General features: G+C 36.5%; 1 protein-coding gene across 1 annotated transcript; it reads right to left on the bottom strand.

Moving 5' to 3' along the window:
- Positions 1 to 6,061: 6,061 nt before the first annotated feature.
- Positions 6,062 to 9,980, bottom strand: LOC113302586. The gene is made up of 8 exons (XM_026551520.1): positions 9,465 to 9,980; positions 8,703 to 8,842; positions 8,465 to 8,564; positions 8,271 to 8,369; positions 7,618 to 7,965; positions 7,083 to 7,175; positions 6,801 to 7,007; positions 6,062 to 6,569 (listed from the first exon to the last, which is right to left on the bottom strand). The coding sequence occupies exons 1-8, from the start codon at positions 9,825 to 9,827 to the stop codon at positions 6,303 to 6,305; spliced, it is 1,617 nt and encodes a 538-aa protein (XP_026407305.1). The 5' UTR covers positions 9,828 to 9,980; the 3' UTR covers positions 6,062 to 6,302.
- Between the last annotated feature and the right edge of the window lie 2,100 nt (positions 9,981 to 12,080).

The following is a 12,080-nucleotide window of genomic DNA, read 5'->3' on the forward strand; positions in this document are numbered from 1 at the left end:
TGCATTCGAGAAAATGGATGCATAACCTGTTATGCATCCGAAAATATGATTGTATAATGCGTTAGGCATCGAGAAAATTGTTGCACAATTTTTTATGCATCGAGAAAATAGATGCATAACCTGATATGCATCCGTAAATATGGATGCATACTGCATTATGCATCAATCTTTTTTATGTACGCACTAAAATCAACCAAAACAATGGTTGATAACTTGTTATAGATGCATAACTTTGTTATCCAAATGCATAATTTGTTATGCAGTGGAGAAAATGGTTGCATAATTCGTTATGCGTCTGCAGAATGTGTTATGCATCTTTTTTTGTGGCTGCATAATGTTTATGTATCAAGTTTTCGAAAATTTTGCATAAAATGATGATCACCTCCGATTTTTTCGTGAAAAACAAAAATTTTATATTCTTGTTTGTACTCGTTGCGTAGCTCTCTTAAAAAGATTTCCAACGATATAAAATTTGTAAAATTCCAAGGCGCGAATTTTTAGATATGTTATATCCAAGTTACATTGCCAATTATACCCCCGATGCATAACCTGTCATGCGGATGCATAATCCGTCATGCATACATTTTTAATAATTCCATATAATTATGGGTGTCACGGAAATAATTATGGGTGTCATGGTACCTAAAATTAATTGTGGGCTTGACAATGAGAATATTACTTTTTTTCGGTCTCCCCTAATTCTCCCAAATGTAAAAGCTAAAGAATTTCTGGCGAATTAAGCGAACGTATCATTCGGGATACGTAAAGTTCGTGAATAATCCGGGAATGCCACATAATACGCGTCTCGGGTTCGGAGTTGCAAACGTACGCTAATAAGACGGTAAAATTCGTGATACGATTCGCGAACTTACTAACTAGGGTTAAAAACTCCCAAAGAAGAACCGAGGTTATAGTGAAAGCGGAAAGACTACACATTCAATGGCCAAATCTTGTACTGTATGTACTTTGACATTTATAACTTCATACCCACCGAGTTGCAACTCTTACTGATAAAAGTCATTGTCTGTTTTAGCCATAAATACCATCGGGATAATTTATCAAGGACACCCGCATCAGAAACATACCGTACCAAAAGACAAAAATACAAGCATTTTGAACAATTAAAGAACCAGGTTAAGAGTTGATTAACAAAGAAATCTATCTAATACAAATTCATCTTCTACATCCAATAGAATTAGAACGTCCTTTATCATAACAAATACTCCTGGGAACTTTTGTATGAAGTATGGAGAGTATACTGCACTGAGACAAATTTTACTCATAAAAAATCAAGGTTCCAGAAACGGGTCACGGCCCAGGTCACAGGTACTAGGCGTGACCGTTATAACGTGTTTTGACGGGTGTGAGCACGTTTTGGGTCAAAAACGCGTTATATAGGAATAAAACGCGTTTTTTTGACGTTTTTTTAAAATAACGGGTGTGATAACGGTTAAATAAGAAAAATAAATAATTTGTGATCTGAATTTCCTATGTAACGGTAATTACAGCTGTGAAAACGGTTACAACGGGTCTAAATAACGTTGTTATTACGTTTTTTCATTTTTTTTGGTTTAATTTATTTATTTGATTTTTTATTTATTTGTTTATGGGTTTTTAACATACAAATTTATGGATATCTAGTAAAATTCACAACCCTAAGTCTATGACTTATAACAATGCATTGTAGTTATCGTCTACCGACAATATTTATACACGCATACTATCACTATCCACTTGATATGTTCAAGTTGTCACTCGAATAGTTCAATGCATTCCCCAATATTTCAATAATGCATATTCGGATTCAAAAGCAGACAAAACTTTGCTGTCAAATAATACTCCTAGGCTCTTAGCTACTTGCTACAAGACTAACCAACAAGGAATGCAACAGGAAGAGAGTCAGAGACTAGCTAGAGAAAAAGAGAGTGAGAGAGGGAAGTCAGGGAGTCGATTTATCTTTTTATTTTGCATTTGGAGGTGTGTACAGTATATGCTACATGTGGTCTGTACTTTAGAGTTCAGACTCAAAAGTTAAAGAAATAAAACAAAAAAAAAAAGTAAAAAGAGTAGTTGGTTTCATGATCAAAGACATAGCTAGCCTGTGCTTATATACGCAGGCAACGAGATTCCAAATGTTTCAAGAATATTTTGATTTTCTAGCTATTATGTCTTCTTGCCCAAAGGAATGCTTTAAAAGGACAAGAAGAGAATTGAAATGAAATCAATACCTCTGGTTCTCTGCTTCTCTGCTTCTTGCTCAAAGGAATGCTTTACATTTTGAATTTCTCAAATACAAGTTTAAGAGGTAATATTAATTATTTTTTGTAGATTTTTCATTCAATTAGAGATATAATTTATTAATACGTTATTAATTTATTTATTATCGTTTTTTTCTTTCATGATGTTAGAGTAGTGAATATAGATGTTTGAGAAATATCGATGTTTTTTTCTTTCATGATGTTTGAGAAATATTTAAGAAATGTTAAGTGAAGAAATGTTTCATTCTATTAACGTATATTTACTTAATAAATGTTTCATTTTTATCTAAGAAATGTTTTAAGAAATATAGATTTTTTGTTCATTTTATTATCATTTATTTAAGAAATGTTTTAATAAATGTTAATATTCATAATTAAATAGTCCATCAACTTGAATCAGTTGGCACGTAAAAAATCATTGTTTCTTTATAAAAAAAAATGGCATGATGAATTGATATATGTCACTTATTGCTATGTGAAATTTCCTACTTACAGAATATAATGGAAGGATCAACATCTGCAAAACGAGATGTTTTTCATGCATATTGTACTGTAATGAGTGATGGTAAAAAGTTGAAGTGTAATTTTTGTGAAAAAGAAGTGTCTGCGGGAATTTCGCGTTTCAAAATGCATTTGGCACAACAAAGAGGTACAATTACTCCCTGCATGCATGTGCCACCTGAGATTAAAAATTTAGCAAAAGTATGGGTGCAAGACAGAAACAAAGCAAAACAGCAACGAGTACCAGAAACTGAATATGAAGATACAGAAATTCAAGATATGTATGAAAATGAACCGTGGAACTCTGTGCATGATATAGATGAAGAAGAACAAGCGCCGGTAACACAAAAGAAAATGGGCGGGTTATCGAAGTTGAAGAACCTTTTTGGACGAAAAAGTAAGAATACTAATGCCGGAGAAGGTACATCACAGCGTCCACAGGCCTCTATGGACATACCTAGTTCTTCAATGCGTACACCACACCAAGCACCTAGGATGTCTGTAGATATGGGAGGACAATATAATACTAATAGGGATTCTCAACCTAGCATGGCGAATTTTGGGAGAAGTAAAACATGCCGGGAAAAAGTTGATTCTTCTGTTGGACGTTTTTTCTATGCTAATGATATTCCCTTCAATGTGGACAAATCAACTCAGTACCACGAGGCATTCAATGCAGTTGCAAATTTCGGAAAATCATACAGAGCTCCGTCTTCCTATAAGTTGTCGAACCCATTATTAAGGCAGGAAAAACAAAGGATTCAGAAGGATGTGGTGTCGGTCCAACGAAATTATTGGAGAGAGTATGGGTGTACACTCATGTCAGATGGTTGGAAAAACAAAAATAACCATACGATTGTAAACTTCTTAGTTTACAGTGGCCATGGGACAGCATTTTTGAAAAGCGTTGACATCGAGCATAATCGGTTGACAGCAGAGTATTTGATGAGTTTGTTCAGACCGGTTATAGAAGATATTGGTCCGACAAATATTGTTCAAATAGTAACTGATCAAGGATCCCAATTCAAAGCCGCAGGTAACTATTACAACTTAATTTAATTACAGTTGTTTATTTTTATATATTATTAATTCATTTCTCATTTTGTTTTAATAGGTATGAGATTGGCCATAGAGTATGATACATTTTTTTGGGTACCTTGTGCAGCTCATGTGTTGGATTTAATGTTGGAAGATACTGAAAAGTTCCCCTTTGTTACAGGTGTGATTTCAGAAGCTAGAAAAATCAGTAAATTTATTTATAATCATGGTTGGGTTCTTGCTAGATTCAGACAACATTCTGGGGGACGCAATCTATTGCGCCCTGGCTTAACAAGGTTTGCGACAAATTTTATCGCAATCAAAAGTATCATTGATCAACGTAATGCAATCGAGAGTCTTTTTGTAGACCAAGAATTTGTGAACTCGCCAGAAGGAAAAACTCGTACGGCTAAAGATGTGAAAAACATTATTTTGAATGAGATGTTTTGGCACACATGCCAAAATGCATGCATGATGGTTGGTCCTTTATTGAAAATGATCCGTTTCTTGGATTCAGATAAACCTACCATGGGTTATTTGTTTCATGCACTTGCTACATGTGTGGAAACTATAGAAAGGGGTTTGGGTAAAACTCGAAATAATTCTATTGTAGGTGTGATTAACCGACGATGGAAAGATCAGTTGAGTTCTCCTCTTCATGCTGCAGCGCATTTTCTGAATCCATATTATATCTACAACCCAGCAGCCAATCTCATCAACAATGAAATTTCTCAGCCCCAAATTTGTCTCAGTGAAGTTATATCAAAAATGATTAGTAGCCCTCAAGAACAAGCGACATGCATGCTAGAGGTGTGAATTTTTATTAACAATTAATTTCGTAATTATATGAATTTCTATTCACAGTTTTTGATATTTTTAGGCGGGAAGAATGCAAATGATGCAAGGCCAATTTGCATCACCATCAGCAAGATTGGCTGCTCTGCAAGGTGATCCTGTAAGCTGGTGGTTGTCATACGGTGCTCAGTTTCCATCACTCCAGAGGATCGCGGTAAAGATACTAAGCCAGACAAACACATCGTCTGGATCCGAGAGGAATTGGAGTGTGTTTGAAAGAATTCACACCAAACTACGCAACCGTTTAGTTTCGTCAAGAATAAACGATTTGGTATATGTTTAGTACAATTTAAGATTGGAGCAGCAAAGAGTTCAAGGTAAAGCAAAGCGACATAACATCGATGTCCACGATGTTCATAGCCTGCTGACAGATGAAAATATGCTTGATTGGATAGCAGGGGATGATGAAACACCAGTTTTACCTCAGGAAGAACATTGGTTAAATGAATTGGAAGAGGAAGCAACTAATAATCCAGAGCCTCTCCCTCCACCATACGAATGGCATGATCCAGAAGTTGAAATCTCATATCAAAGGTTGCCAGTGAGTAACTTTGTTTATGACTTTGGTAACCTAACATTTGGAGACAATACACAAGGTCATGAAAATGAAAATCCCATATATAATTCTCATTACACTGAAGATAGTCCAGAAGAAGATACCCGAGGAATTAATGAAGAGTATAATTCCAATATTAATATCAATAATGAAGTAGATAATCGTAATGATAATGAGGAAGAAGACTATGGTTATGAAGATGACGATACTGTTAACTACGACAGCCAAATGCATTACGCGAACCAATATGAGGCGGAGGAAGAGGAGGAGGAATCAACCGAGAATCGTCGAGAAAACAGAAAATACTTGAATAAGTCGGAAAAAAAATGACGGTACAAGTTGGTTTGTCTAAGTTTAAAATTTCAAGCACTACTGTCACTAGGTTACTTATTGTAAGTTTATAAAATTTGAAGTGTTTAATGATTATTTATGAAATTTTAGTTGTAAGTTTGAAATTAAAAATTGTATAAGAATTTCTCCAACTCAAAATTTTTTTTCCTTAAAAACGGGTTTAACCGGTATGAAAACGGAGAATACGGTGTGAAAAACGTGTGTTAAAATGTTATTTAGAAGAAAAAAACTGAAATATTAATTTTAGAAAAACGGTAATCACAGGTGTGAAAACGGTTATAACAGGTCTAAATAACGTCATTTTTTCCTATTTATCGGTGTTATTTAGGTAAACGTGTTGGTGAGCCTCACGGGCACGGTATATGGGCGTGAGCGTTATAACGGACGTTTTTTCGGAAAAAACGGCCGTTTTTCAAACCTTGTAAAAAATAATACTCCAAGCCATGAACCACTAATTATTTCTTCCAAGCCATCTAACTTAACTAATCAAACTCTGATAAAGTATAGAACTGCCAGGAATCGCTTCTAAGAGAAAATAGTTTATAGCTGGAAAACAATCTATTATAATCAGTTCTTATTCGAACTGCTGGGTAAGAAGGCAAGCTAGCTCTTAATTAAATTTTAAAAACAGAGCAGAACTTTTTACCCTGTGATTTTTTTAAAAAGAAAATAGTACCGACGAAAAATCAGACAGTCCTAAGCTTCATCTCCTTGAACTATAGCATGTAATCAAGTTTAAGTGCTTATAGTCCTGGAATAGATTCAAGGTTTAACTTCTCAGAAGCCGGAGCTTCGGTGCCATTACTACTATCCAGTAGTTTGGGTTTCTCCGCGGCTTCGAGATTTTGTAAGTACAAGTAGGATGCAGTTCGGTTTGCGGAAGGCGGAGGGTTAGTTATCCTACTCGCCAGGAAACGACGAATTATGCCTCTGAGGAATGGAGCCATGGTGTCAGGTTCATGTTCCAGGTAATACATGATTCCTCCCATGCATAAACAGAAGAGTGCCACCTGCAAAGATCAAGAGGCCATCAGATTCCGGAGATTTTTGTTGTTTGTTTGTTCGTTCATAGACTCATGTTTATTCAACACCAGAACACATGGACATAGCACTTTAATTGGTCTGTAATTTCAGAGACCAAACATGCAATGTTTAGGTTTCAGTTAGGTTTTGGATAAATATACACTTCAAGCTTAAATTTTCTTGCCAGTATGATTTCCGGAGAAGGTGGTTGTAATTACCTCGGCATTCTTGATATCTGGGAGGAAATGTCTATTCACTAAGATATACCATAATGAGTCACCAGCTCTTGGAAGAACATATAGAGCCAGTTCTCCACGTCTAGCTTTTTTCTCTAAGAGTACAGAAAGGGCGGCAAAACCACCGGCCAACCAGTACACAAATTTGTGGTCCTTCACTGCAACCTTTCTATGCAGACATATGACTCCCTGCATATACAAATAATTCATTAGGAACACAACTAAAGAGAAACAGCATGTAAAAGATAATAACTAGCTGTTCACCTGGAAGATCCCAACAAAACTAGACAAGAATGTGGTGGAGCGAACAGCACCTTTCACAGCAAGCCAGCAGGTTCGAGCAGGGGAGTCCATAAACTAGGCACAAAACACAAGCAGAATCATTCAGAAGCATGGAGCTTTTAATGAAAGAAGAAGGCCTAATATGCATCTATGGCTCAACCTAAGCAACAAGGGAGCTGTGGTTGAAATGGATGTAAAAAATTAACCGTGTCTAATTGTCTTAAACTTCCTGCTAATTAAAAGGAAAACGCAAATCCCATCCAGTATACAAACAATTTGTGCCAGTGTAATTGAATAGTTGAACCAGATATAGAGAATAATATGTAGAGAACTCTCTATGTTTGATAATCACCCTGGAAACATGGATATAATTTGCTTCCTAAGATTTGATGAAGGACACCAGTGACATTCAAAAGCAGTACCAAAACCTTGTGTTGTCAGGGCAAATATTCAATTCGATAAAGAATTTAAAGAGAAGAAACAACAGATATTGAGAGGTCTGACATATATGATGTACCTTTTGCAGGCGGAGAACAACGAAGGGCACAAATGTCAATGAAAAATAAAGTGGAAACGTTTTTCTAAAAGTCGCTGATGCAGCTTTAGCATTGTGCTGTAAACAAGAATTTGTATCTGGATGAATCATCGAACAAGGGATAATTGAGGGGAACTCCTGTATCTTCAAAGAGCTAGATGCCTTGCTGTTAGATAAGTAAGCAGAGAGAGAAACAACATCTATGGGGGAACCTCTACAGCTGTCTCTTACGGCCTTATATATAGGCTTTGCAACAGGCCCAGTCTTTTGAATGAAATCTTGATATGATTTTGGCAGGCTCTCCGGTCGCATTACAAAGGCATACATGACCTGGAAGGAATTTGTTAGTCAACAACTACAATTACCACTGTCTACTAATGAAACAGAAACATATATTGCACAAAATATACTCATGGTAAATCTACACACTTTTCAATAAATCAAATGCAGCATGCACTTGACTCAAGAGTGAGTGTAATGCGCACCAAACATCTGTGTACATAACTAATCCAGGTTGCGATGAACAGATGTTGTTTGATAAATTCGTATGTATCTCAATCATAAGACTTTACCCATATAACTATGTCAACTTTGTCACACAGCAAACAATACTAGAGCTTTTTGAGTTTTTTCACCTGGCCACATGCTAAAGCAAACAGTAACGAATCCCCGTGACTCCAATGGCTTCCCCAAAGATGGAACTTATTTTTAGATTTTGCAGAATTATACGCGCACTGAGGAGGAAAATATATATATCTTATTAGAATTGATAAAGAGTATATCAACTTAGACCCTTGCTATCAACTAAGTTGGAAAATTTTATTTTTACCTGTCCAAGCCTGGCTAAAAGATATAAAGCAAGGGTACGCCTCCTGCTTGGATCATCTAACGCTAGAATAGACAATCCTGCAACTGAACCTGCTAAAATTCTGCTCCATCATGCCCTTTAACTAAGTCATGAATATCGAAGAGGAAACATCATGCAAGAACAGTAAAAAACAATTCTATTGAATTTGGAGACACGTGAGAATAGCGAGAGGGAAATTTGAAAAATATATGAAACTTACGCATTGAAAGGCGTCTCTTTCTTTCTGAACTTTCTTAATAAACATCTAAGAAGATGATAAGATCCAGTAAACCCACCAAACAATAACCCAATGCGACATGCTTCTTCTCTTACTATCAAATCTTTTTCCGACACGAGTTGCTGCAGGTAGAAGGTATTAGAGTCGGATGCTAATGGAACCATGCTTATTAAGTTAAGATAAACAATGACTGAAATAAAGTTCTACTTAGCGAATGGTAACCAAAACGACCCTAAGCATTAGGCAGCCATCATAAAGGAGAATGGGGAATTCAGTCTTATCTGTCATTTTAACCCAGTTAGAATATTATCTCCAAAATGGTACAACCTTACAGGGTCCTTCCAGAGAATCTCAACTATATCCACATCTAATCTCTCTCCAGTTCTAAATTGGTTAGATAATTGTCTAGTGAAGTTGTTCGAGCTATCTTTGAGATTCATCACCAATAAATTTTAGGTTTTTTGCCGTATTAAATTTTTAGAATCTACCTTAAAACCCCAATTGACACTATCCTCAATCTATTAACAGCGAACGACTATTCATTTATAAATCAAAATTCTTCCTAATGCTTAAAACCCATTACGATTCCGTACAAAAACAACCTTAAAAACCTGAATTTTTCAACTAACTACTTAAGATACGATCAGAAGAAGAATATAACCCATTAACAACCCTAAACCTCAAAATTTGAAATAGAATCAATGAAATTACAGAAGGAAATGAGTAAATGAAAGTTAGACAAACCTTAAGATCAAGAAGAGAAGAATAAGATTGTCTTCTAGCAAGTTTAAAAGCCCTAAGAAGAATACCAATACCAACTCTAACACCATAAGATAACAGAAAAGTTTGACAAAGATTTCCAATAGCATGAGCTATACAAGATTCATCGGCATGTTCACATGGTGGTGCACATTCATGTAATCCACGATTTCTTCTTTGTCTTCTCTGTAACTCTTCAATTGCTTCTCGTAATCGATCTTCTGCTTCACGAAGACGATCTTCAGCTAAGATATTATTATTATTATCTGGTGGTGTTGCTTCTGGAGATGGAGATGGGGGGTCTGATTTTGCGAATGAAGAGAAAGCTGATTTTGAGAGAAACGCCATGGATTTTCAACAATATATTTTGATGTCTAGGGTTTCTCTCTCATTTCTGCTGCATCCAATTGAGGATGGATGAAGAAGAAAATGAACAAAACGGGAAAATTGAAGAAAGAGAGGAAAATCGTAATAAATGCGTTATCAGGTAAAGAAGAAGAACATTGAAACTGACTGGAGAGGGTCCACACCCACTGTCCTCACCATCTATGCCTCACTTTAAGGATGTAATTTAGTTGTGGGGGTGGGAATAGACATCCAAATAGCCAATGGTATTACGATGGAAACAATAATCGAGCCAAATCTATGGTCCTTTTTGATCCGCAAATAATTTGGTGTCTACAAGATAATTTTTGGGTAAAGAGCTACAATGCTCCGATTTGGGAGGGCCATCTTCAAAAATGCCCCGGGTTTTTGAAAGAAGTTGAACCCCCAATCCGTCCACTTTTCCATCCAAAACAGTTAAGTAGTAAATTTGACACATACATGATTTCTCACATGTGAAAAAAAGACATTTTTGGTTCCAAAATTAATGGAAATGATTAGTCGTCACAACCGCCACAACCACCATCGATATCCCGTCGTTGCAGGCACCTGAACCGCCACCGACAACAACAGCAACAACAAGCATCGCCAGTACTACAACTTCTGCCACCACTGTTGCAGCCATCACCATGACCTCCACAGCCACCATTTTTACCACCGCCTCTGCCACCACCATCGTCATCGTCGGCGGCGCTGCCACCACAACCACCACCACCACCCCACCACCACCACCCCCGCCCTAAAACCTTGAACCCTTGATCCTGAACCCTAAAACCCTTAACACTGAAGGATTATCATTGTATTTTTCTCACATGTATGCCAAACTTAACTTGCTTGGATGGAAAAGCTAACGAATTGAGACATTTTAACCTTTTTGAAAATTCGCAACATTTCCGCAACCATGCCTCCCAAATTGGGGCATTTTGGCTATTTTTTCATAATTTTACCATTATGTTATAAGTAATTGTATATGTTTTTCGTGTGAAATCCATCATTCTCAAAATGATTTGTCGTTTTTAAATCTAAAATTTAGATTGTGTTCATGTCCCACCAATAATAGCTTGGTGTAGTAATACTCATTGGCTTCCATATCATGATCAGGATTGGGTAGCATTGATGCGGACAAGATGACGCAGATGCGATGTGAACACGAATAAATTTTCAAAAAATTAAGACGAGGACATGTAGTCAAATTGCTACAAATACAGAGTTATGAGGTCGTAGCATGTTTGCCTGCTCTGACACCAATTGAAAACGCGGGGTACAACAACCGCGCCCAATTATTTCGTTCGGCAATCTGTATGGACTAAACTCCAATACAATTCCGAGAGTAACAACTTAATGAAACTCACACAGTAAAGATATTAAAGAACTTTATCTCTTTCTCGGCACAATCAGTAAATCTAACAGATAGAAATCCGTAAACCTGATTGTTATGAGAATAACTCGGATGGTACCAAAGACCAATGTCCGAGTGTCAATCAAGTTCTATCCAACAAAAAGGTCGGATTTATCAACTGCGATTGAACAACACACAACCTGTGATATTTCAATTAAATAAAGAAAATATAATGCGGAAAAGAAATAACAAAGACACCAGAAATTTTGTTAACGAGGAAACCGCAAATGTGAAAAAATCCCGGGACCTAGTCCAGATTTGAACACCACACTATATTAAGCCGCTACGGACTCTAGCCTACTACAAGTTAACTTCCGACTGGAACGTAGTTGATTCCTAACCAAGTCTCACACCGATTAAGGTACAGTCGCGTTCCTTACGTCTCTGATCCCAGCAGGATACTACGCACTTGATTTCCTTAGATGATCTCACCCACAACTAAGAGTTGCTACGACCCAAACGAAGACTTGTAAACAAATTTGTCTCCCACAGATATGTTTATTCTGGTTGTTGTTTCTGTCTTTAGATAAATCAAGGTGGCACAGGAAACTCAGCTAATAATCCGGTTGTATACTCCGAAGAGCATCCTAGAAATATTAGTCATCTCACAATAACATAACTGATTAACAGAATAAGTTATTGCGGAATCACATGAGTCTGAGACGAAGAACTGTTGTGTTTACTTTTTATATCTTACCTATCGGAGATAAATCTCTAGTAAATCTTAGAGAAGATAAAACTCAATTTGATAGAAAAAGTAAGATCAAAATACGCAACTACAGAGAAAATAGTTGGATCAGGCTTCACGAATCCCAAAT

The sequence above is a fragment of the Papaver somniferum genome, chromosome 8 (assembly GCF_003573695.1).
Source record: "Papaver somniferum cultivar HN1 chromosome 8, ASM357369v1, whole genome shotgun sequence".
Taxonomy (NCBI): domain Eukaryota; kingdom Viridiplantae; phylum Streptophyta; class Magnoliopsida; order Ranunculales; family Papaveraceae; genus Papaver; species Papaver somniferum.

What these genes read in the sequence shown, in the direction of transcription:
- LOC113302586 (XM_026551520.1), bottom strand. Translation starts at nt 9,827, where the DNA reads ATGGCGTTTCTCTCAAAATCAGCTTTCTCTTCATTCGCAAAATCAGAC. An exon ending in AAAGAGACGCCTTTCAATGC is followed by an intron (nt 8,565 to 8,702) that starts GTAAGTTTCATA and finishes ATGATGGAGCAG; the next exon opens with AATTTTAGCAGGTTCAGTTG. An exon ending in GTTTTGTTGGGATCTTCCAG is followed by an intron (nt 7,008 to 7,082) that starts GTGAACAGCTAG and finishes TTGTATATGCAG; the next exon opens with GGAGTCATATGTCTGCATAG.